The sequence below is a fragment of the Oncorhynchus mykiss genome, chromosome 15 (assembly GCF_057628025.1).
Source record: "Oncorhynchus mykiss isolate SJ-2025 chromosome 15, ASM5762802v1, whole genome shotgun sequence".
Taxonomy (NCBI): domain Eukaryota; kingdom Metazoa; phylum Chordata; class Actinopteri; order Salmoniformes; family Salmonidae; genus Oncorhynchus; species Oncorhynchus mykiss.
In genome coordinates, this window is record NC_143036.1 from 74462562 (window position 1) to 74490040 (window position 27479).

The 27479-nt window shown below is 44.5% G+C and overlaps 1 protein-coding gene across 23 annotated transcripts in view; it reads right to left on the minus strand.

Moving 5' to 3' along the window:
* LOC149978189 (serine/threonine-protein kinase WNK1-like) overlaps positions 1-27479 on the minus strand; it is a 167701-nt gene that overhangs the window by 36669 nt on the left and 103553 nt on the right. For 16 of the 23 annotated variants that reach the window (XM_090201203.1, XM_090201200.1, XM_090201189.1 and 13 more), the window contains exons 6-10: positions 22578-22666; positions 12882-13101; positions 12395-12674; positions 10346-10539; positions 1622-3046 (exon numbers count right to left, since the gene is read on the minus strand). In XM_090201203.1, the coding sequence (XP_090057329.1) occupies positions 1622-3046; positions 10346-10539; positions 12395-12674; positions 12882-13101; positions 22578-22666 (2208 nt within the window). Of the gene's footprint in view, positions 1-1621; positions 3047-10345; positions 10540-12394; positions 12675-12881; positions 13102-22577; positions 22667-26142; positions 26286-27479 lie in introns of those variants that run through there. The other 7 variants (XM_090201209.1, XM_090201208.1, XM_090201207.1 and 4 more) reach the window with 3 other exon arrangements.

The following is a 27479-nucleotide window of genomic DNA, read 5'->3' on the forward strand; positions in this document are numbered from 1 at the left end:
TCTAGCCTGAGCTTTGGCTCACTGTACTGTACAGTACTACTGTATTCTAGCCTGAGCTTTGGCTCACTGTACTGTACAGTACTACTGTATTCTAGCCTGAGCTTTGGCTCACTGTACTGTACATACACAAAGTATCCCCTCTCTGACTGTCCAGAGAATCTCCAAGACTCCTTGTGTATGCATGTACATCCACAGGTAACTATAACAGGTAACAAAATCCACTGCTGGGCCAGTTGGGGGGAGTGAGTAGGCTTCATGCACGTGGTAGGGCTCCTAGATGATTCATTACATTGTGAATGTTATTGCTCAACAGAGCACATAGAAGAAGCAGGTTGTGTCCTTTAAATATATTTAGAAAAAAACTCAAATAAAACCTGTTTTTTGTTGTTGTTGCTGGTTGATTGAAACCCTTTACATTCCATGTAATGATTACATTTAGCTTCTGAACCAACCCTAAGAAGTACCCTTAGAAGGCTGCAGACAAGTATACTTGTTCCCAAGCTCAGCTCAACCACTCACTAGAGAGTGAGCTCACACAAGTATAGTTGCACCAGGCTGACCACCTACCTTGCCATCCCCTGTTCTCAGGACATTACCACTGAAAACGAGAGGCTTTAGGAGCGGAAAGCATTTCGTAGGAAGAAGAACAGATGAAAATAAAACAACAAATAATAATAAAATTGCAAAATAAAACCATAAAAAGAAGCGAGAAAGAAGAGCACTGCTCAGAACAAAAGATGAGGCTGCGGGATGACTGATCATGTCAGCATTCTAAGGGTTAATGGATGAATTCTGACCCCTGAGTGTAAAGTATTTATCTTGGATATCAGCTGAGTGTAAAGTCTTCCTATTGGTCGCTGGCTGATTATATGGCACGTGACGTGCTGCAACACCTCCAATAGAACTGTTACTGGGATTGGTGTCCTTGGCAACAGATAATAAATGATAGAAATACCGTTTTAACCATTTCCAGCCAACTAGACAGAGCTACTGTACAAACTGTTCAAATAAAATAAAATTAAATTTAAAGAAACATTTTTATGATGTAAATAATGTAAGCTTCAGATGAACAGTTAAACCGGTCTAAACCCCCCGTTTGTTGTATGTTTGTGTGTTGGATCATACAAATCCTCAAAGCCATGTGGAAACAAGTCTGTGATTATTACTCACAACAATGATCCCATTCCCATACAGTAGTGTCTTGACAATTTGGTGTTTTTGGAATATTAAATAAGGCCCAATTCGACTTTGAATTCGTATGTACAATATGCAGTTCTACCTCACTGTATACCAATACAAACACACATCTTTCCATATAATTACATATATGAACATACATACAAAATCTTACTTACTCTAAGAGACCGATGCAAATAATTCCGTAGGTGATAAGAGAACATAAAGTCAACAGAACTAGGGGATTTAAACAGCAGGTTTCTAGTTGTTTCCTGAAGACTAGCACCTCCTAAAAAGGACCTTTGAGTGTAGGCAGTCATGGCTGGAAAGGGTTAAAACCACAACCACGAAACAAAATGAATCAGGTAAGTGATAAAGACAGGGTTGGTGTGGAGGGTAGACGGCTGAGGGTTGCTATCGAATAAGAAAGTGATGGTCTAAGTACCAGCCCAGGGTTTCCCTGCATGGCCAGAGGAAACTCGTGATACGAGAGGTCGGGTTGGACGTTCGTCTGTCGGGCCCAGGTGGTGTGTAGTATGTTGACGTGAGAGGACTGACGCCCTGGGGACTCGGAGGGAGGCACAAACAGAAAGGTCTGCTGGCTGGGGGGGTGGCCCACTCCCTGGCCCTCTGCAGTGGCGTCCCTCCCCCCGGCCTCCGCCCCGTAGAAGGTGTGTGGGATGGACTGGGCGGCCGAGGAGGCCCCAGACTGGGGAGGAGGAGAGTGGAACTCTCCACAGTCAGAGGAGGCCATGGAGTCACTGGAAGGTTCCGGGCTGCAGTCCTTCTGGCCCTGGTGCAGTAGCAGGCTCCCGGGAGGGAGAGGCATCTCAGGGCTGATGTAGCTGTACAGTTCCTCAGTGACTGGCTGCAGGCGGCTGTAGGTCCCAGACCCCCCCGACTGTCCTCCTGGTCCCCCCTGTTCCTCCAGGTTGAGGTCCATGGAGCCGCGGCGAGCCCGGTACAGTCTAGAGGCCAGCACGCCAGAGTCGGCCCCAGCGGCGGCCGCTGCAGTAGCCATGTTTTGGACGTGGAACTCGAACACGCTGCCTTGCGGGGGCTCCATGACTGGGGGAGCGGACTGGGGGAAGGAGGCGGAGTGCTGCAGCTGGTACCCATCGGTAGTACCCGAGGCCTGCGGGCCCAAGGTGCTCATGGGTGGCAGCTGAGGGATGGGGCTGTGGGTCAGGCGCATGTGACTCTGCATGTGGGGGTGGTAGGTCTGGGCGTAGGCCGGCTGTGGAGGGTCGTACACGGCCAGGCTGGCGGCTGCCGCAGCCTGCATCTGCTGGTGGAAGCTGATCTGGTTGATCTGGTGAGCCGTCATGGGGTAGCCCCCATAGGCCATGGCCTCGAAGTGATCCAGCAACGCTGCCTGGTTCAGACTCAGCCTCCGCACAGCCTCCACCACCTCCTCCTGCTGCTCCGCCCTCACGTCCTTGTAACCGTACAGAGGGTCCTGGAGGGACTGACCTTGGAGGTGCTGGTGCATGGGCTCTCCAACTGACCCCAGCCTTGGAGCACCGTAGCCAGGCACCATGAAGAGGGACGAGGGATCCACTCCCAGGTGCCCATCCACTCCTCCTCCTCCACCCACGCCCAGCCCCTCCATCCCCGGGTGGTAGGGGTGCAGGCTGCTGGCGTAGCGGGGGTAGGCAGGCTGGAAGTGGCGCGTATGGGCCTCCAAGATGGACGTGCTCTTGCGGCGTTGGGCGTTGTAGGCCTTGGAGGGAGGGCAGGCAGGCGGCGGTGAGAAGGAGATGGGGCGCTCCAGAATGGAGGGGAGAAAGAGAGGCGGCGTGGGGTCCGGAAGGCCTGCTGAGGCCCAGACTCCTCCTCCACTGCCGTACTGGTGAGTCACAGACTGCGGCTGAAGTGACATAAGATTATAGATAGATGCATCATCTTCATGGGGGAGAGAAGCACCGTTAAATACTGTAGTATTCAGAGAGATAGAAAGAGAGAAGAGGGTGAAGAGGTATATCAAAAGAGAACAAGAGAGGTAGCAGTGCTATATATTTCTGCTAATGCATTAATCCCTGCAACGGATAAAGTCAGTCAAGAACCTAGCAAAGAAACCCATGAAGAACTTAACCAAAAGATGAAGGTACAGACAGAGAGTAATAGCTTCTAGGTATGGAATTAAATGCAGATGTGGCAAAGACGGCTTCCTTTCAGATCAACAGACTGCTGCTACTGTGACATTAAATGGTTAACTATAAACTGCACCTTATTTACAAAACTATCTAGCATGACGATAATGTAAGTCATTACATTATATTACATGATGTGTATTTTGGGGGGGTTTAAACCTTTGAAGCTGACAGTGAATGATGTTCATGCTAATTGAAATTGTACCTGCTGCTTAATGAAGACTTTAGTGGATTCCTGGATAAAACAGGCGACCACACCAACTACTGTACATAGATCTGACTGAATGTACTCTACTCAATAGTTTAGTCTACATCTCATATTGTGTATTGTGACTCCAGTAAAATGGGCTGAGATGACAAACTGAAGTGTTGTTTGAGTTGTTGTTCATATTGGGGAAGTGTAATGTAGCTAGCAGTCTGACCAGTCTCACTAGGAGGGAAGGGAAGTGTAGTGTAGCTTGCAGTCTGACCAGTCTCACTAGGAGGAAAGTGTACTGTAGCTAGCAGTCTGACCAGTCTCACTAGGAGGGAAAGGAAGTGTAGTGTAGCTAGCAGTCTGACCAGTCTCACTATGAGGGAAGGGAAGTGTAGTGTAGCTAGCAGTCTGACTAGTCTCACTAGGAGGGAAAGGAAGTGTAGTGTAGCTAGCAGTCTGACCAGTCTCACTAGGAGGGAAGGGAAGTGTAGTGTAGCTAGCAGTCTGACCAGTCTCACTAGGAGGGAAGGGAAGTGTACTGTAGCTAGCAGTCTGACCAGTCTCACTAGGAGGGAAGGGAAGTGTAATGTAGCTAGCAGTATCACCAGTCTCACTAGGAGGGAAGGGAAGTGTAAAGTAGCTAGCAGTCTGACCAGTCTCACTAGGAGGGAAGGGAAGTGTAATATAGCTAGCAGTCTGACCAGTCTCACTAGGAGGGAAGGGAAGTGTAATGTAGCTAGCAGTCTGACCAGTCTCACTAGGAGGGAAGTGTAGTTTAGCTAGCAGTCTGACCAGTCTCACTAGGAGGGAAGTGTAGTTTAGCAAACAGTCTGACCAGTCTCACTAGGAGGGAAGGGAAGTGTAATGTAGCTAGCAGTCTGACCAGTCTCACTGGGAGGGAAGTGTAGTTTAGCTAGCAGTCTGACCAGTCTCCCTAGAAGGGAAGTGTAGTTTAGCTAGCAGTCTGACCAGTCTCACTAGAAGGGTAGAGAATTGTACTGTAGTAGCAGTCTGACCAGTCTCACTAGGAGGGAAGGGAAGTGTAGCTAGCAGTCTGACCAGTCTCACTAGGAGGGAAGGGTAGTTTAGCTAGCAGTCTGACCAGTCTCACTCGGAGGGAAGTGTAGTTTAGCTAGCAGTCTGACCAGTCTCACTAGAAGGGAAGTGTAGTTCAGCTAGCAGTCTGACCAGTCTCACTAGATGGGTAGAGAAGTGTACTGTAGCAGCAGTCTGACCAGTCTCACTAGAAGGGTAGAGAAGTGTACTGTAGCAGCAGTCTGACCAGTCTCACTAGGAGAGTAAGGAAAGTGCCAGGCAGTCTGTATTTAATGTGAGCACAGGGCGCCTGGCAAGAGGCCTGAAGCGAAGAACAGCAGGGTTCACTCACAGGTATCTGAAAGTGGATTAAAGATGAATACACAATAATCTGATCTTCTGTTCTCTATTTGTTATGTCTCTCTATATGTCTCTACTGTTTTGTCCCTCGTCTCTCCTTGTTTCAGATACCCATAGACATCCCTACTGAGCTCCGGTCCCAGCTCCACCAGACTACACCCTGGTTCACACCGCTCTAACATACAGGGCTGACAAACACCGCCGGGAGGCTGGCTCGGCGTTGTTGCCGTGGGCGAGGCGGGGTGGAATGCAGGGGCAGGACACTCTCCAGGGCCTTGGAGAGCCGGCCCGCAAACGTGTCACCGTCTTCCGACCCCCGGCAGGGGGAGTGGGGGGCGGAGAGCACCGGAGGAGGGGTGGAGGGCCGGTTGGGAAGGCAGGACAGAGCAGGAGGGGTGGAGGAAAAGTAGGGGACGCAAACGGACATGCTACGGCCACGGTGGCGGGGAGGTGGTGAGAGAGGCTGCAGGCGGAAGGAAGGAGGGAAGGACAATTAACCACAGAATGGATGGAACACAGGTGAACTAAACACGGGTGAGCTAAACACAGGTGAACTAAACACAGGTGAACTAAACACAAGGTGAACTAAACACAAGGTGAACTAAACACAAGGTGAACTAAACACAAGGTGAACTAAACACAAGGTGAACTAAACACAGGTGAACTAAACACGGGTGAACTAAACACAGGTGAACTAAACACGGGTGAACTAAACACGGGTGAACTAAACACGGGTGAACTAAACACAGGTGAACTAAACACAGGTGAACTAAACACAAGGTGAACTAAACACAGGTGAACTAAACACGGGTGAACTAAACACAGGTGAACTAAACACGGGTGAACTAAACACGGGTGAACAGAGGTGAAAGATCTGATAACACGGGACACGATAAACACTATGGAATAAAGACAAGACACATGGCATTAGAAGACGGGAGTATGAAGGTTAGAAAGAAAATCCGGCAAGAGCATATTGGGAACAGAAAGAGGTTAGATAAGAGGTAAGTAATACTGATTAAAAGGAAAAATAATCTATAATCTCAAATTAGAGATGTGAGTACTAGAGCCATTTCTAGGTCATCTAAAGTGTTTATTAACAAGCTAGGATGACTCAAATAAAACACTAAAGCAGCTCTAATCTATTTCTTGCGGCTTTGTTCAAAATGAAAACACTATCTGAATAAGAACCATTCAATGTAGTGGTATTGCACTACTATCTAGGGCATTTAAGAAGATATTCTACCCTCAAACCAATCTCAGGGTCCGTGTCCAAAATTGCACCCTATTTCCTATATAGATCTAGGCTCCTGGTCAGACGTAGTGCACTATATAGGGGATAGGGTGCCATTTCAGACGCAGACAGTGTTCTAAATCATAGTGTGGCTGAAAGGAAAATCACTGCCACAGACTATGTACTGCTCTGCTGCAGGAAACTAAATATAGCTAGGTAGCCAGCTGCCTGACAGGGGACTTGGCAATGCCAGTTTACCAGAGGCGCAGTCTGCTCTGTCTATACAATGATTCACAGACACATTCACCTTGCTGATTCTACACAATGGCCTAAAATCGAAATCAATGTTCCGCCAAGAGTGGTCAGGGAACAGTTGGTTTAGGGGTTGATGAAGCTATTCCTTATTCATCCCACAGTAGCTCTACAATGTTGCATTTAGATTTGATCTGTGCCTAGTCAATTCTTCTGTTTATATAGTCTAGTGAAGCCTACTGGTTACAGTCTAGTGAAGGCTACTGGTTACAGTCTAGTGAAGGCTACTGGTTACAGTCTAGTGAAGCCTACTGGTTACAGTCTAGTGAAGGCTACTGGTTACAGTCTAGTGAAGGTTACTGGTTACAGTCTAGTGAAGCCTACTGGTTACAGTCTAGTGAAGGCTACTGGTTACAGTCTAGTGAAGCCTACTGGTTACAGTCCAGTGAAGGCTACTGGTTACAGTCTAGTGAAGCCTACTGGTTACTGGTTACAGTCTAGTGAAGCCTACTGGTTACAGTCTAGTGAAGGCTACTGGTTACAGTCTAGTGAAGGCTACTGGTTACAGTCTAGTGAAGCCTACTGGTTACAGTCTAGTGAAGGCTACTGGTTACAGTCTAGTGAAGGCTACTGGTTACAGTCTAGTGAAGGCTACTGGTTACAGTCTAGTGAAGGCTACTGGTTACAGTCTAGTGAAGGCTACTGGTTACAGTCTAGTGAAGGCTACTGGTTACAGTCTAGTGAAGCCTACTGGTTACAGTCTAGTGAAGCCTACTGGTTACAGGTTATAGTCTAGTGAAGCCTACTGGTTACAGGTTATAGTCTAGTGAAGCCTACTGGTTACTGGTTATAGTCTAGTGAAGCCTACTGGTTATTGTGCCTCTGGCTATAAGATAGCAGAGGATACTATTAAAAGGCTAGGCCCAGCACAGGGCTTTCAAGAGATGAAGGGCTATGAACTCATTCTCAAAGTAAATCACAGCTTTGTTGATGGAACCTTCCAGAACTGAATTCTGTTGCAGCCCAGGAATAATAGCTGATAGAACTCGTGAAAACATTGTTTACATCCAATGAGATGTTTAACAGGTCAACATAGCACAGCGGTTAAAGGGGATTTACTAAAAAGAAGTGATGTGATTTATATCACACAGGGAACCAATAACATTTGATGATAACATACAATAAATAAATTGACAAAGAGGAAGACATAAAATAATCTCAAATGACACAAAACCCAACAGTAGTGGAGCAGACTGCATCGACACACCAATCAATCCCATCTTTCAGTATGAAAAACACAAGTAAGAATGGACTGCAAAATATGTCCACAAGCCTTTTTCAGGTTGGGTTTTATTGATATACAGCTGTGTTGTTGCTTATTCAGATGTCAAAAATAGCAGCAGCTAGGCATTGTTTCAAGGTCAAATATGTCATTTAGGACCAATGGCAATATCATTTGAACACTTCTACCACTATCATTCAGCAGATTGATTCACTGTAAAGTAATGGCACTTGATGGTCAAATAAAACTAAAAACAATGGTAGAATGATTGCAGAATTTAAAGTGGCTGTGGTTGTCATGCCCAATAACTTTTTATGCAAGCTTATCAAAGACTACACACACACACACACACACACACACACACACACACACACACACACGGTGGAATTAATGTGTAATCCACGTTGAATGCAAACAATTCTTGATAAGCTTGAACAGCTTGGAAATCTCAGTCTAACATATGCCATCGGGTGTTTGGTTTGTGGTGACAGCTCCATAGCTTTAGGAAGGTGAGCTATAATTCACTGACACTATGGAGATGGCCGAGTCGGCTCCAGTAACCAGGCTTGTGATTCAGTGTGTCTGACACTGATGAGTGATGGCTGGCTGAGGTGACTGCCAGTGTGCCAGACAGAGAGCCTAAAAACACCAGCATGGCACCTCTAAAATAAACCGTATGGGATTGATGGAGGCCCTGACAGCTTGCACAGCTAACTGCCTAATATCTATACAAACAACACAAAAAATGAGAAATACCAACATGAGTACTATGAATAATATGTACCATAAATGATTGGTTGGGATTGGGGGGTGATGGGTTGGGGCAGGGGGGGGGAACAGGGTACTGTACTAGAACGAGATGCATGGGATAACTGAGGATGCAGCAATGTGGAAGGTATGAGGGGGAAAAAGGAATCAAACGCAAAGCATGGAGTTTGTTTACTTCTGAGTGACTCTGGTTTCTCCAACATGCATCATTCTGTTCAGAAATGCTAATCAAACCAACTGACATTGGGCAAAACAACAGTTCAATTCATTAAAACTAAAGAAAACGTAGAAGACACAACTGACCAAACGTTACTCCTGGAACTAAAACACACAGAGTAACTGATTTCAGAAACTTGCAGCTGTTCTCACTTTTGGGCAGATTAAAGGCTAGTTAATTCTGGTACTTACCTGTAAGTCACTGACTGAAGACCCAAGAGCATGACTGGAGCTTCTAACCTATGGGATGGTCTTCATATACTCTACATCTGTCTAAACCCTTTAGGATGGTGTTAATTAGACATCTGTCTAAACCCTTTAGGATGGTGTTAATTAGACATCTGTCTAAACCCTTTAGGATGGTGTTAATTAGACATCTGTCTAAACCCTTTAGGGTGGTGTTAATTAGACATCTGTCTAAACCCTTTAGGATGGTGTTAATTAGACATCTGTCTAAACCCTTTAGGATGGTGTTAATTAGACATCTGTCTAAACCCTTTAGGATGGTGTTAATTAGACATCTGTCTAAACCCTTTAGGATGGTGTGAGACATCTTTCTAAATCCTTTAGGATAGAACATGGCACATGGGTTCTAGAAAATAGGTTTTAGACTTGACCTTTAGGGGAGGCCGTGGGGTTAAGCTCTGTTAGTGGGGTACCTACGGAGCAGGAAGGGCAGCTCATTTGTGACTAGGCTATACATTTTGGGTGTAGATTAACATATTGGTTTGTCCTTCCTTAATTTGTGTGTTTTGGGTGTAGATCAACCGTTGTCTTGTGTGACTATTTGTTTGGGACTCCTTTATTTGTGTGTTTTGGGCGTTGCTCAATCGTCTTGTGTGACTATTTGTTTGGGATTCCTTAGTGTGTTTTGGGCGTAGCTCAATCGTCTTGTGTGACTGTGTTTGGGATTCCATTTTTCTGGGTCTTCGGTTTTAACTTTCAATCTAAAAATGCTCTGGTATTGTTTTATGACTAAAAGCTATACCTGTTCCTTGTATTAGCTTGAGTGAAAACATGAGAGCATATTAAAAGAATGAATTAACAGCCAGTTTAATATTTGATATTCTATAAAGGCCCTATTCCTCCCAATACACTGAAGAATCCTGTTCCAGACATTGGTTTGGGAGTCTCTTGGCAAACAGCAAGACCATCAGCGTTACTATTGAAAGAGGAATTGTAAAACCTGACCTCTGGTTCTCTCTGAAAATTGCCACTGAGTTTGTCATTTATTCATTACTGAATAAGTGGGTTAGAACGCAGCTGCTGGTCCACCACTGCGGTACCAAGAAGACCGAAATGTCAAACTAAAGAACTCGTGGGACTACAGTAGGCTGATGTCAGACAGTCTCTGCTGTAATGGCAACTCCTCTTATATTTGTCATGATTAGTGTAACAATGACCATAGGAGTTGGCAAGACAGCACAAACAGATGTGGGATTATAAAGGAGTACAGGACAAACCTGACAGAGAGGGCAGCCGGGAAGGAAGAAGGTTGCTCCATTTCAAAGACTGAGAACCTCTTCATCTCAAAAGGGAACTGGCTCCAAATCCAGTCTTCAGACATCACCTTCATGCATATTACAACTACAAACTCCACTGAAATTCACTTCACTTCTACCTTCCTAAGAACTGCAAAAAATATATAAGAATCCCTCCGACTCGTCACTTACCATGTTCTGCTGTTGGTAGGCATTGAGCTGCTGCTGTTGTTGCTGCAGCTGGGGGGAAGGGGAGGGGGAGGGGGCCTGGGTTTGGCCCTGCTGCTGCTGGGTGGCAGGGATGTTGCTATAGGACATGGTCAGCTGGCCCAGATGGGACTCAGAGAACACGGACGAACCCTGGCCGTTGTCCACCGCTCCGTCAGCTGTAGGTGGAAGGGACAAGAACCCACACAGTGACCAGATGAGAAAGGAGTGGAGAGGGAGGGAGAGAGAGGTGGAAACAAGCACACACACACACACACACACACACACACACACACACACACACACACACACACACACTACTGTGTATATATATACACAGTGAATGAGAGTGAGAGAGAGCGAGCAAGAAATCCAGATCAAGCGAGCCATTGAGATATACCATATCAACTACATTGTATTCCTGGTTTACAGTGCATTCGGGAAGTATTCAGACCCTTTGAATTTTTCCACTTTTTATTAAAAAAATTACATAACAGCCTTATTTTAAAATTGAGTAAATCGTTTTTTCCCCCTCAATGTACACACAATACCCCATAGTGACAAAGCAAAAAAAAAGACAAATATCACATTTACATAAGTATTCAGACCCTTTGGTAGCGATTACAGCCTCAGGTCTTCTTGGGTATGAGGCTACATTATTGGCACACCTGTATTTGGGGAGTTTCTCCCATTCTTCTCTGCAGATCCTCTCAAGCTCTGTCAGGTTGGAGGGGGAGCGTCACTACACAGCTATTTTCAGGTCTCTCCAGAGATGTTAGATTGGGTTCAAGTCTGGGCTCTGGCTGGGCCACACAAGGACATTGAAACTTGTCCCGAAGCCACTCCTGCATTGTCTTGACTGTGTGCTTAGGGTCGTTGTCCTGTTGAAAGGTGAACCTTCGCCCCAGTCTGAGGTCTTGAGCGCTCCGGAGCAGGTTTTCATTAAGGATCTCTCTGTACTTCGCTCCGTTCATCTTTCCCTTGATCCAGACTAGTCTCCCAGTCCCTGCCGCTGAAAAACATTCTCACAGCATGATGTGGCCACAACCATGCTTCACCGCAGGGATGGTATTGGCCAGGTGATGAGCAGTGCCTGGTTTCCTCCAGACCTGATGCATGGCATTCAGGCCAAAGAGTTCAATTTTGGTTTCATTAGACCAGAGAATCTTGTTTCTCATTGTCTGAGAGTCCTTTAGGTGCCTTTTTGGCAAACTCCAAGCAGGTGTCAAGTGCCTTTTGCTGAGGAGTGGCTTCTGCCTGGCCACAACCACAATGGCCTGATTGGTGGAGTGCTGCAGAGATGGTTGTCCTTCTGGAAGGTTCTCCCATCTCCACAGAGGAACTCTGGAGCCCTGTCAGAGTGACCATCGGGTTCTTGGTCACCTCCCTGACCATCGGGTTCTTGGTCACCTCCCTGACCAAGGCCCTTCTCCCCTGATTGCTCAGTTTGGACAGGCAGCCAGCTCTAGTCTTGGTGGTGCCAAACTTCTTCCATTTAAAAATGATGGAGGCCACTGATGGAGGCCACTTCCCCAGATCTGTGCCTCAACACAATCCTGTCTTGGAGCTCTATGGACAATTCCTTTGACCTTATGGCTGTTTTTTTTCTCTCTGACATGCACTGTCAACCGTGGGACCTTATATAGACAGGTGTGTGCCTTTCCAAATCATGTCCAATCAATTGAATTTACCACAGGTGGACTCCGATCAAGTTGTAGAAACATCAAGGATGATCAATGGAAACAGGATGCACCTGAGCTCAACTTCGAGTCTCATAGCAACGGGTCTGAATACTTATGTAAAAAAGGTTTTGTTTACATTTTTTAAATAAATTAGCAAAAAAATGTATAAAATCCTCTTTCCCTTTGTTATTATGGGGTATTCCGGGTAGATTGATGCAATTTCTTATATATTTAATACATTTTTTGAATTAAGGCTGTAACATAACAAAATCTGAAGGGGTCTGAATACTTTTCCGAATGCACTGTAAATAAATCCCATCTCTGAGTGAGACGCTGTGCCTAGTCCACATACATGTCATGGAGATGTTGGCCTGTTGGTACTGCTGCTGGTCCATCTCTGGGTCCTCCTTCTCAGTCTGGGCTATAGGGGGCTGGGGGTGTAACTGACTCTGCTGGGGGGATCTGAGGGCCTCTGCTGCCTGTAGGGTATACTGCTGCTTCTGATTCCTCTTCTCCAACTCCTCTCTGACCAGCTGCCTCTGTTCTCTCTTCTTTTGGATCAGAGACACTCGGTCTTTGATGGCCTTGGCCATCGTCTTGTGGTCTCCCTCGCACACATAGCCAGACTCGACCTGTTGGGACAGGAGAAGGAACAACCATGACTAGTCCATCTTGTTTTGACAGTCGCCACAACATCTCTCTCAGTGACGAGCTTCTACACCTCTATCCAGCCACCGTTTTCATCGATGTTGCAGTTCTGTTTTTAAAATCACCAGATCAATTACTTATAACAAAAATACATGGTATCAATCGATCCACCGTCCAACAATAAACCGTACCATTTCCTGTGCCACATCTTCGGGGAAGTCCTTGTTGAGGTCGAAGGAGAACTCGATGGCTTCGTTGTCCTTGTACTTTCCCTTCAGCTTCTTGACGTCTTCTATCCTCAGCCACAGTTTGATAGCGATCATCTCCCCATCGTCCTCCTCGGCTAGCTCCACACGCACACCAGTCTCCTCCTGGAAGAACGCATGGCTCAGCAGGATCTTAATGACATATCTGTGGCAGTGGAGGAGGGATGGGGGAAGAGAGAGGGAGAAGAGAGGGGGACAATAGAGAGAGGGGGAGAAGAGAGAGAGGGGAAGAGAGAGGGGGAGAAGAGAGAAAGAAGGGAAGAGAGGGGGAGATTAGAGAGAGAGAAGGGAAGAGAGGGGGAGATTAGAGAGAGAGAAGGGAAGAGAGGGGGAGATTGATGGTAGAGTTTAGCATTAAGGCCAAAACAGGTTTTATTACATTCAATAAGTTCTGCATGGTGCATGATTAACCTATTAGCCTATTTACAGAGGACATTACACAACTCTGTGTGGGCTGGCCTAAAGGACTGCAATAGAGCTGTGTGCTGACATCCAGTACTATGGCTTAATATCCTATACTATATTACTACGTATATTTACAATCCATAAATTATATCCCATATTAACTATGTACAGTCGTGGCCAAAAGTTTTGAGAATGACACAAATATAAATTCTCACAAAATTTGCTGCTTCAGTGTTACTGAAGTATAATTACAAGCATTTCATAAGTGTCAAAGGCTTTTATTGACAATTACATGAAGTTGATGCAAAGAGTCAATATTTGCAGTGTTGACCCTTCTTTTTCAAGACCTCTGCAATCCGTCCTGGCATGCTGTCAATTAACTTCTGGGCCACATCCTGACTGATGGCAGCCCATTCTTGCATAATCAATGCTTGGAGTTTGTCAGAATTTGTGGGTTTTTGTTTGTCCACCCGCCTCTTGAGGATTGACCACAAGTTCTCAATGGGATTAAGGTCTGGGGAGTTTCCTGGCCATGGACCCAAAATATCGATGTTTTGTTCCCCGAGCCACTTAGTTATCACTTTTGCCTTATCGCAAGGTGCTCCATCATGCTGGAAAGGCATTGTTCATCACCAAACTGTTCCTGGATGGTTGGGAGGAGCTGCTCTCGGAGGATGTGTTGGTACCATTCTTTATTCATGGCTGTGTTCTTAGGCAAAATTGTGAGTGAGCCCACTCCCTTGGCTAAGAAGCAACCCCACACATGAATGGTCTCAGGATGCTTTACTGTTGGCATGACACAGGACTGATGGTAGCGCTCACCTTGTCTTCTCCAGACAAGCTTTTTTCCGGATGCCCCAAACAATTGGAAAAGGGGATTCATCAGAGAAAATGACTTTACCCCAGTCCTCAGCAGTCCAATCCCTGTACCTTTTGCAGAATATCAGTCTGTCCCTGATGTTTTTCCTGGAGAGAAGTGGCTTCTTTGCTGCCCTTCTTGACACCAGGCCATCCTCCAAAAATCTGCGTTTCACTGTGCGTGCAGATGCACTCCCAGCTGCCTGCTGCCATTCCTGAGCAAGCTCTGTACTGGTGGTGCCCCGATCCCGCAGCTGAATCAACTTTAGGAGATGGTCCTGGCGCTTGCTGGACTTTCTTGGGCGCCCTGAAGCCTTCTTCACAACAATTGAACCATTCTCCTTCAAGTTCTTGATGATCCGATACTGGGTTGATTTAGGTGCAATCTTACTGGCAGCAATATCCTTGCCTGTGAAGCTTTTTTTGTGCAAAGTAACGATGGTGCCCCGATCCCGCAGCTGAATCAACTTTAGGAGATGGTCCTGGCGCTTGCTGGTGGTGCCCCGATCCCGCAGCTGAACACGGCACGTGTTTCCTTGCAGGTAACCATGGTTGACAGAAGAAGAACAATGATTCCAAGCACTACCCTCCTTTTGAAGCTTCCAGTCTGTTATTCGAACTCAATCAGCATGACAGAGTGATCTTTAGCCTTGTCCTCGTCAACACTCACACCTGTATTAACAAAATAATCACTGACATGTCAGCTGGTCATTTTGTGGCAGGGCTGAAATGCAGTGGAAATGTTTTTTGGGGATTCAGTTCATTTGCATGGCAAAGAGGGACTTGGCAATTAATTGCAATTCATCTGATCACTCTTCATAACATTCTGGAGTATATGCAAATTGCCATCATACAAACTGAGGCAGCAGACTTTGTGAAAATTAATATTTGTGTCATTTAAAACTTTTGGCCACGACTGTATATTTACTATCCATAAGTTATATCCCATATTAACCATGTATATTTACTATCAATAATTGATATCCTATAATAACCATGTATATTTACTATCCATAATTGATATCCTATAATAACCATGTATATTTACAATCCATAATTGATATCCTATAATAACCATGTATATTTACAATCCATAATTGATATCCTATAATAACCATGTATATTTACAATCCATAAATGATATCCTATAATAACCATGTATATTTACAATCCATAATTGATATCCTATAATAACCATGTATATTTACAATCCATAATTGATATCCTATAATAACTAGGTATATTTACTATCCATAACTGATATCCTATAATAACTAGGTATATTTACTATCCATGACTCAGACAAAAGGCATAATTGAAGGCTCAATGTTACCTCTCAGGACATCTTATCATGTGAGGCTCAGCTGGTAAGTGTGTCACGTTCTGACCTTAGTTCTGTTATTATATGTTTGTTTTAGTATGGTCAGGGCGTGAGTTGGGTGGGCAGTCTGTTTGTTTTTCTATGTTGGTTTTTGAGTTTGGCCTAGTATGGTTCTCAATCAGAGGCAGCTGTCAATTGTTGTCCCTGATTGAGAATCATTCTTAGGTAGCCTTCACTTTTGGGTTGTGAGTGTTTGGTCCACACGGTACTGTTTTCGGTTTTGTATATTCACGTCATCGTTTGTTGTTTTGTTCCAGTGTTCTATAGTCTTTATTAAAATGCATTACGGGCACTTATCACGCTGCGTTTTGGTCCTCCGATCCTCCAATCTACTCCTCTTCGTCAGAAGAGTGTGTGTACAATGTGTGTGTAAGTGTCTTTGGATAAATGTGCATGTCTGCTAAGTTCATTATTATATTACAGTGATGTTTAATGCATGACTGAGTAGAATACATGTGCAGCACAGGGTGAGCCAGTGACAGCTAACATGGTAAACAACTACAGGAGCTCTCTCACAGACACAGACACAGACACACACAGACACACACAGACACACACAGACACACACAGACACACACAGACACACACAGACACACACAGACACACACACACAGACACACACAGACACACACAGACACACACAGACACACACACACACACACACACACACACACAGAGACACACAGAGACACACAGACACACAGACACACACACAGACACACACACACACACACACACACACACACACACACACACACACACACACACACACACACACACACACACACACACACACACACACACACGTTGGATTCTTTCCGACACACAAAAACATGTCAGTTCATCGATGAATGCAGTGTTTACACCCCCAGTAAGGTGATGGATCATCAGGCCTCTCTGTAAATGTAAAGTAGGCCGGCTAGGCACCAACAAAACTAATCAAATCAAATGTTATTTGTCACATGGTAAACAACAGGGAGTAGACTAACCGTGAAATGCTGACTGACAGGTCTTCTTCCCAACAATGTAGAGAAAAATAGAAAGATAATAACACCAGGAATAAATACACAATGAGTAACAATGAGTTGATGTGCAGGGGTACGAGGTAATAACTTGACTATATACACGAGGTACCAGTACTGAGTTGATGTGCAGGGGTATGAGGTAATAACTTGACTATATACACGAGGTACCAGTACTGAGTTGATGTGCAGGGGTACGAGGTAATAACTTGACTATATACACGAGGTACCAGTACTGAGTTGATGTGCAGGGGTACGAGGTAATAACTTGACTATATACACGAGGTACCAGTAATGAGTTGATGTGCAGGGGTACAAGGTATTTGAGGTAGATATGTACATATAGGTAGGGATAAAATGACTAGGAAACAGGATAGATAATAAACAGTAGCAGCAGTGTATGTGGGGCGGCGGGTAGCCTATCGGTTAGAGCGTTGGACTAGTAACCGAAAGGTTGCAAGATTGAATCCCCGAGCTGACAAGGTACAAAATCTGTCGTTCTGCCTCTGAACAAGGCAGTTAACCCACTGTTCCTAGGCCGTCATTGAAATTAAGAATTTGTTCTTAACCGACTTGCCTAGATAAATAAAGGTTAAAACATTAAAAAAAATAATAATAATGTTATGAGTCAAAAGAGTTAGTGCAAAGGGGCGTCGACCAAATTGCTACCTGGACTGTCTGCATGAACTATTTAGTATTCTTATGGTTTGGGGGTAGAAGGGGTCCTGTTGGTTCCAGACTTGGTGCACTGGTACCGCTTGCTGTGCAGTAGCAGAGAGAACAGTCTAGGACTTGGGTGGCTGGAGTCGGACAATTTTTAGGGCCTTCCTCTGACACGGCCTGGTATAGAGGTACTGGATGGCAGGGAGCTCGGCCCCAGTGATGTACTGGCTCGTATGCATTACCCTCTGTAGAGCACTACCCTCTGTAGAGCACTGCCCTATGTAGAGCACTGCCCTCTGTAGAGCACTGCCCTCTGTAGAGCACTGCCCTCTGTAGAGCACTGCCCTCTGTAGAGCACTGCCCTCTGTAGAGCACTGCCCTCTGTAGAGCACTGCCCTCTGTAGAGCACTGCCCTCTGTAGAGCACTGCCCTCTGTAGAGCACTGCCCTCTGTAGAGCACTGCCCTCTGTAGTGTCTTGCAGTCGGATGCCAAGCAGTTGCCATACCAAGCAGTGATGCAGCCAGTCAAGATGCTCTCAATGGTTTGATCTGTAAAACTTTGAGGATCTGAGGGCCAATCTTTTCAGCCTTCTGGAGGGGGAAGAGGCGTTGTCGTGCCTTCTTCACAACTGTGTTGGTATGTGTACCATGTTAATTCCTTAGTGATGTGGACATTGAGGAACTTGAAGCTCTCGACCTGCTCCACTACAGCCCCGTCGATATGGACGGGGCCGTGCTCAGCCCCCCGTTTACTGTCGTCCATGATCAGCTCTTTTGTCTTGCTGACATTGAGGGAAAAAGGGTCGTTATCGTGGCACCACACTGTCAGGTCATTGACCACCATTGGCTGTCTCATCGTTGTTGGTGATCAGGCCTACCACTGTCGTGTCATCAACAAATGTAATGATGGTATTGCGCGGCCACGCAGTCGTGTGCGAACAGGGAGTACAGGAGGGGACTAAGCACGTACCCTGTGTTGAGGGTCAGCGTTGCAGATGTGTTGTTGCCTTCCCTCACCACCTTTGGCGGCCCGCCAGGAAGTCCAGGATCCAGTTACAGAGGGAGGTGCTCAGTCCTAATGTCCTGAGCTAGGAGGGCACTGTGGTGTTGAACGCTGAGCTGTAGTCAATGAACAACACTCTCACATAGGTGTTCCTCTTATCCAGGCGGGAGAGTGCCGTGTGGAGTGCAATAGAGATTGCGTCATCTGAACATCTGTTGGGTCAGTACGCGAATTGGAGAGGGTCCAGAGTGTCTGGGATGATGGTGTTGATGTGAGCCATGACTTCCACAGTATTTCATGACTACAGATGGCTACAGGGCTGCCAAGTGTCTGACATGTCACAAAGAACAGGATAAGAGAATCCCATGTCTGTTACAGGTGGCTACAGGGCTGCCAAGTGTCTGACATGTCACAAAGAACAGGATAAGAGAATCCCATGACTGTTACAGGTGGCTAACACACTGTAGGCACCACTGGGTCCACACAGTGAATGCTCTAGTGCAGGGCTCTCTGACCCTGCGCCTGGAGAGTTACCCTCCTGTAGGTTTTCACTCCCACCCCAGTTGTAACTAACCTGAGTTGCGCTAGATTAGGGTTGGCGTGAAAACCTACAGGACGCTAGCTTTCCAGGAACAGGTTTGGAGTGAAAACCTACAGGACGCTAGCTTTCCAGGAACAGGGTTGGAGTGAAAACCTACAGGACGCTAGCTCTCCAGGAACAGGGTTGGAGTGAAAACCTACAGGACGCTAGCTCTCCAGGAACAGGGTTGGAGTTAAAACCTACAGGACGCTAGCTCTCCAGTAACAGGGTTGGAGTGAAAACCTACAGGACGCTAGCTCTCCAGTAACAGGGTTGGAGTGAAAACCTACAGGACGCTAGCTCTCCAGTAACAGGGTTGGAGTGAAAACCTACAGGACGCTAGCTCTCCAGGAACAGGGTTGGAGAGAAAACCTACAGGACGCTAGCTCTCCAGGAACAGGGTTGGAGAGAAAACCTACAGGACGCTAGCTCTCCAGGAACAGGGTTGGAGAGCCCTGCACTAGTGAGTCTAGTTTAAATAGCAAACATACTATTATTGTTGAGACCGACCGCATAGTTAAGTCATACATTTCATGCATCGTTAAGTTAACCTCAATCATTAACCTGTCATTCTTCTGGTACTTTAGACAGAGCTGTATATAAATCAGTGTGATAAAACAAGGCTAGAGTCTTGATAACAAACACAGTGAGAATGTCTGCACAGTGCAGCCTTTCCATGCATCGTTGAGTTAACAAACCTCAACCATGCAACATTAGTATCAAGTACCAGGATAATGACAAAGTGGGGAAAAACCCAAGGCTTTAGTTGAAAATAGTAAACATACAAATGATGTTGTTAGACAACATAGTTTAAGTCAGTCTTTTTTTTATCCATTGTTCTGTCTGAAACCTCAACCATGCATCATTAAGGACCCAGAGTAGGGAAAAAACATGGCTTGATTATACTTAGGCTCGTGGGAATAACATCCTACCACATATTAAAAGCTTTACTGCACTTCTCTTTTCTCAAGGGTGTAGTTTGGTTGTTGTTGCAGGGTGTTGTCTGATATTATGTCTATAATACAAAACACAGACTTTTATTAGAATGACAATAAAAGATACAGAGATGAATCCTACTAGTAGGAGACAGCAGAGATGTATTAATACAACTGGCGGCTTGGCTACTAAAAGCACATTTATGCACCGGGGATTTTAACGATCTCCCAGTGTTCATGCATCGTTAAACAGTTGGCACCAGAGAAAGACAGCCAAGTCACCATCAGTCTTTCCACTGCATCATCAGTGAAACATCACACCGGGGTTTCATCTGACAACAAATGACCAAATATTGCTTGCATTCCTCCCCCACATTTCATATTTCAATGCACTAATGCAAAATTGTTGCCCTTTAGTTCAAGGACTGGACGGCCTTCATAGTGCAAACACAGTGCAGTATAGCAGAGGGATATATTGATTTGTCAGTTGTGTGTGTGAGAACAGCAGTCTTTCCAGCTCTCACTCATTGACAAAATCATTCACTACTCAACTGGCCTCACTGAGTCACGTTGACCTTCAAATGCAAACTTTAAAAAGACACCCAGTGTATATCTTTCACATACTGAAACATTTCATAAAAACTCATCAACAAAGCCTTCTAAGGTTTGACACGTAGTTAAACATGAAGGCTGTAAATCTTCATGAGAGTGACTAGTAAAACTGATGGTCTATCGCATTAGATGCTCTTTCTATTTCCTGTCCAGTCACATGGTCTATCGCATTAGATGTTCTTTCTATTTCCTGTCCAGTCATATGGTCTATCGCATTAGATGTTTTTTCTATTTCCTGTCCAGTCATATGGTCTATCGCATTAGATGCTCTTTCTATTTCCTGTCCAGTCATATGGTCTATCGCATTAGATGCTCTTTCTATTTCCTGTCCAGTCATATGGTCTATCAAATTAGATGTTCTTTCTATTTCCTGTCCAGTCATATGGTCTATCGCATTAGATGCTCTTTCTATTTCCTGTCCAGTCATATGGTCTATCAAATTAGATGTTCTTTCTATTTCCTGTCCAGTCATATGGTCTATCAAATTAGATGTTCTTTCTATTTCCTGTCCAGTCATATGGTCTATCGCATTAGATGCTCTTTCTATTTCCTGTCCAGTCATATGGTCTATCAAATTAGATGTTCTTTCTATTTCCTGTCCAGTCATATGGTCTATCGCATTAGATGCTCTTTCTATTTCCTGTCCAGTCATATGGTCTATCGCATTAGATGTTTTTTCTATTTCCTGTCCAGTCATATGGTCTATCGCATTAGATGCTCTTTCTATTTCCTGTCCAGTCATATGGTCTATCGCATTAGATGTTCTTTCTATTTCCTGTCCAGTCATATGGTCTATCGCATTAGATGCTCTTTCTATTTCCTGTCCAGTCATATGGTCTATCGCATTAGATGTTCTTTCTATTTCCTGTCCAGTCATATGGTCTACCACATTAGATGTTCTTTCTATTTCCTGTCCAGTCATATGGTCTATCGCATTAGATGTTCTTTCTATTTCCTGTCCAGTCATATGGTCTATCGCATTAGATGCTCTTTCTATTTCCTGTCCAGTCATATGGTCTATCGCATTAGATGTTCTTTCTATTTCCTGTCCAGTCATATGGTCTATCGCATTAGATGTTCTTTCTATTTCCTGTCCAGTCATATGGTCTATCGCATTAATGTTCTTTCTATTTCCTGTCCAGTCATATGGTCTATCGCATTAGATGTTCTTTCTATTTCCTGTCCAGTCATATGGTCTATCAAATTAGATGTTCTTTCTATTTCCTGTCCAGTCATATGGTCTATCGCATTAGATGTTCTTTCTACTTCCTGTCCAGTCATATGGTCTATCGCATTAGATGTTCTTTCTATTTCCTGTCCAGTCATATGGTCTATCGCATTGGACATTTCATAAAAACTTTACCAAAAAAAGTGTTCTTCAAAACAAGTCCGTTTGTTCCCCCTCTAGGTTCAGGGGCATTCAAGCTTTTTCAGCGGGGACCCCATTTTGTACAGTAGAATGTCAGGGGACCCCATTATTTTCCCAATAATCTCTTGCCCCAAATCTAATGACAACCTTAAAAATCAACAAATAACCTTCAATTCATTGCATTGTCAACTCTTATCCAAATGAAAACAAACCAATAAATACATTTATTCCATACAACTGTGTCTTTAAAATGATCTTTTCTCTAAAACTTTTGTTTCTTGCCCCATAAATATTCAGTATTGTTAATTTGTATTTTATTTTGGCGACCCCACTTCAGTGTCACAACCCCGACTTTGAAGAATACTGCTCTAGGCAAAAACTGACATGTAGTCAAGGAAACCGTGAGTGACATTCATATTTAAACAGTGATGAGGGGTTTTGACAGACACAGGTAGTCAGTCGCCAGCTAGAGACAGTAATACAGATTCAGTTCCTCTTGTTTTGGTTCAACAGGAACAGAGAGTGGATAAGGAAAACACTCTGTCCACAAACTGTGGGAGATTTATGTGGCGATTCAGAGTGGCAGTGTGTGTGTGGGGCCTGTTTGTAGGACTAAGTACTCAGGGAGAACTAAGCGGCAGGCTGGCCAAGGCCTTCAGGACACCCTCAGACTCTGAACATCATGTGTGTGAATGACAGATGAAAGGACTAACAGCACCCCAAGGTGTGTGTTTATGTACAGTACACACACACGCGCGCTCACACACACACACACACACACACACTAGCTCACCTCTCATCTTTGTTCTGGCGGATGCATCCCTCGATAATTTCCTTCACTTCTGGTATGGCTACCTTGTCAAAGCTGGCCGGCTTGACTCCCTGTGGGGGCAGAAACACAGGAGAACATTAAATCAATGTGCCAGCTGAAGCATGAGGCCAACAGAGACCCCCATTTCACCTCATTATCGAGCAGGGGGGCGTCTAGTGGAAAGATCAAGGCCAAGGAATCAAGAGAGAGAAACAGCGAGAGAGAGAGAGAGAGAGAGAGAGAGAGAGAGAGAGAGAGAGAGAGAGAGAGAGAGAGAGAGAGAGAGAGAGAGAGAGAGAGAGAGAGAGAGAGAGAGAGAGATGGAGAAAGAGAGAGCGAGAGAGAGAGAGAGAGAGAGAGAGAGATGGAGAAAGAGAGAGCGAGAGAGAGAGAGAGAGAGAGAGAGAGAGATGGAGAAAGAGAGAGCGAGAGAGAGAGAGAGAGAGAGAGAGAGATGGAGAAAGAGAGAGAGAGAGAGAGAGAGAGAGAGAGAGAGAGAGAGAGAGAGAGAGAGAGAGAGAGAGAGAGATGGAGAAAGAGAGAGCGAGAGAGAGAGAGAGAGAGAGAGAGAGAGAGAGAGAGAGAGCGAAAAAGAGGGGGTCTCAGTTAAAAAACAACTTTCAATTCTGGTTGAGTGTAGCAGTGGGTAATTTTCCTTACGACAGAGACCATAAAAGTGTGTGCGTGTTGTGTGTTTTGTGGGCCCCAGTGAGCTCTAAACAGCCAGGGTAACCAGCCGTGTTGATTTAACTCAGGGAGTGTGTGGTGTGGCAGGCCTGAAGCTCTAGCTGAGACAGACTTGGAAGTCTGTCACCGGCTCAGCCCAATGTAGCCAAAGTCTGTCTCGAGACGCTTCAGTAAACCTGGGACCCGAGCATAACGGGATCAACATAGAAACATACATGTGCACACAACATGCGAGCCCCATTAGCCTACCATACAAACACGTTTTACTGGACAACATTGATCAAATCAGGAACAGCTGAGTGTCTTTCCCCTGAGATAAACATGTAAACAATCTGTCTCTCACAACTTGGTGACAAGTCTATTTTCAGACACCATTAGAACTCACACCAATACTTTTGCCATCCTTTCAGACGCAGATGGAAGCAGCATCTATAGAAAATAAAAGACTAAAAGCTAATTTGATCCAAATCAGGTTCTAAGAGAGTCTTGAAACGCAGGACTTGAATAAAGTCCACATCAAGAGGATCCAGTTGTTGAGATGAATAAGTCCAGCCCAACATCAGGGCAGTGAGATTCAAGGTCATCCTCTTGATACCAAGTTGATCCATACAACCTGAACTCAAGGCAAGTCATCCTCCTGATACCAAGTTGATCCATACAACCTGGACCCAAGGCAAGTCATCCTCCTGATACCAAGTTGATCCATACAACCTGAACCCAAGGCAATTCATCCTCCTGATACCAAGTCATTTGTAAAAAAATAAAAAAAAATACAAATTAGGATCCAATTAGCTAAAGCCATAACGCTAGCTAATCTTCCTGGAGTCCAACACCAATTAACAAGACATTACAAACAACCACAAAACAAGACTTCAAACTTTCAACAAGTAGACAATTAAAATACCTGACAGGAAACACATTTAACATTCAGTTGACGCTTTCTATTTCCTGTCCAGTCATATGGTCTACCACATTAGATGTTCTTTCTATTTCCTGTCCAGTCACATGGTCTATCGCATTAGATGTTCTTTCTATTTCCTGTCCAGTCACATGGTATATCGCATTAGATGTTCTTTCTATTTCCTGTCCAGTCACATGGTCTACCACATTAGATGTTCTTTCTACCTCCTGTCCAGTCATATGGTCTATCGCATTAGATGTTCTTTTATTTTTTTCTTGAAGGTGGATTTACTTTTTGCCTGAGAAATATGGATTGGTAAAGAGTTCCATTCAGCTGAGAAATATGGATTGGTAAAGAGTTCCATTCAGCTAGAAATATGGATTGGTAAAGAGTTCCATTCAGCTAGAAATATGGATTGGTAAAGAGTTCCATTCAGCTAGAAATATGGATTGGTAAAGAGTTCCATTCAGCTAGAAATATGGATTGGTAAAGAGTTCCATTCAGCTAGAAATATGGATTGGTAAAGAGTTCCATTCAGCTAGAAATATGGATTGGTAAAGAGTTCCATTCAGCTAGAAATATGGATTGGTAAAGAGTTCCATTCAGCTAGAAATATGGATTGGTAAAGAGTTCCATTCAGCTGAGAAATATGGATTGGTAAAGAGGTCCATTCAGCTAGAAATATGGATTGGTAAAGAGGTCCATTCAGCTAGAAATATGGATTGGTAAAGAGTTCCATTCAGCTAGAAATATGGATTGGTAAAGAGGTCCATTCAGCTAGAAATATGGATTGGTAAAGAGTTCCATTCAGCTAGAAATATGGATTGGTAAAGAGTTCCATTCAGCTGAGAAATATGGATTGGTAAAGAGTTCCATTCAGCTAGAAATATGGATTGGTAAAGAGTTCCATTCAGCTGAGAAATATGGATTGGTAAAGAGTTCCATTCAGCTAGAAATATGGATTGGTAAAGAGTTCCATTCAGCTAGAAATATGGATTGGTAAAGAGTTCCATTCAGCTATGGCTCTGCATTGAACTGTAGATCCAAGTCAGTTTGTCCTTGGCTTGGGTTGCCTGTCTGGTTTAGTGGTTATGTGTGTTGCTAGTATGTACTAACTGACCTGAAAATACTGTTTATAAAAAAAATAATTAAAAAAAATAAAAAAAACATTTTTTTATTTTCTTTTAAATAACATTCCTAAAGAAAATCAGAAGACTGGATAGTAATTTGTTTTCAACGTGAAGCCATGAGAGATTCTGATGCATTTGAGTGATTTGGAGCTTTTTGTATACATCTTTCTTTGCTGTAGATGACCATATAACCGGACAGTACTCTAAGAGTGATAGGTTATACAGTCAGTCCCTGGTCCTGACAGTACTCTAAGTGTGATAGGACCAGGGACTGACCGTATAACCTGACAGTACTCTAAGTGTGATAGGTTATACAGTCAGTCCCTGGTCCTGACAGTACTCTAAGTGTGATAGGACCAGGGACTGACCGTATAACCGGACAGTACTCTAAGAGTGAAAGGACCAGGGACTGACCGTATAACCGGACAGTACTCTAAGTGTGATAGGACCAGGGACTGACCGTATAACCGGACAGTACTCTAAGTGTGATAGGACCAGGGACTGACCGTATAACCGGACAGTACTCTAAGAGTGATAGGACCAGGGACTGATTCACCTGATTCAGTGTGCTAGATGTTTCATACTCTGAACATTTTCTTGTAACAGCAACTCCCTTACCCATCTCTGATTCAACCTGAACCCAAGGCAAGTCATCCTCCTCATACCAAGTTGATCAATATAACCTGAACCCAGGAACATTGATGGGAATAGGAGCCAAGAACACAGACTCAAACACAGAGACTAATAAAGAAATAACTCAACTCAAAACAGTAGAGAAGAAAAAGTTCCAGAGGAAGGTAGAGACAGAAAGAGAGAAAAAGAGACTTACCGGGATGTGAGAGTGAGAGACAGGTCCGACAGACAGAGAGAGTTGGACTCACTAAACTCTTGTAACCTGGTACATTGAGTTCTGCAGGCTCTGTCCTTTACAGTTCTCAACACAGTGGCTTCTCAGTCTTTACCAACTCCCCCTGTCCCTCCAATCTAGAACCTGTGCTTATATAACATTACACACACACACACACACACACACGCACAAACCTCCTAGAGATTCCTGGGGCCAAACAAAGTAAGGGATGACAGCGGAAGAGGTAATGGAATTAAGGAGGACCGGTATTCCAATAACAGGGTGATTAAAAAGGCCTCATTACGGGTGAAACTCTCACAGTGAATAGAGGTCCATTAAGCCGGTTACATGCTGGTTCCTTTCTGCCCCCTCACAGAACAGCCAACAATGGAGAGAGAAATTAAAAGGTACATTTAAAATGCTTTACAAAAGACCAGAGGCAGAGGGAGGGTGGAGAGACTTGAATGTGAGGACGGTGTGGGTGGACTAGCTAGGTATGTGAGGGTGAATCCTGTCTTCCAATTAAGTCAAATTGTCACTTAGTCAATGGAGAATCACCCCATTGTGGAAAGAGAAAAGGACTAATTATGATCTTAAAAAAGTCCAATACATCAGCTTTTATCTCAATACCAAATCCTTTCTGGGTAACAAATAAGTGCCGTAGTCATTTGTTTTCAATTAAATTGGTCAAAAAGAAGCAAAAATATAGTTTCTTAGCAAAGAGACATTTCTCAAGCAAGAATTTTACTAGAACTGTCTGGGAGTGTTCTGCGTGGGGAGGATTCATTTTTTATTTTGGCCGTTATTGGCAGAGAGGTTTGGAACTCTTTCTTATTGGTCTATTAACTCATTTAGCGCATGGTGATGTCACCATGGAAGGTCAAAACTACATCCCACCAAAACATGCAGAAATCAAAACAGCTCTTCATCTTCCAAACAGCTCTTCATCTTCCAAACAGCTCTTCATTTTCCAAACAGCTGTTACCCTGAAGGGTCATGATCATCATGTGCTAAATGTCCCGGTATTATTCCAACCTAACGTTCTGACTGCACTTGGCCGTTGACTTGACTTCCCAGCTCTTTATAATTTGAGCGTTAACGTCAGTTCTCAAAGCTGTGCGTTCCGTTTATACTTCACAGTAGAATTCATATATAAACTGATGTTTTATTTAAATTGCACCGTCTGTCCGGTCTGTCAGATTTAAATAGTCCAGCTCTCCAGCAAACAAACAAAGGGATGAAAATACCCCGGACATTATATACAAATGACTGGACTGGGAGCAAGCTGCTGTGTACCAAATGACTGGCCTGGGAGCAAG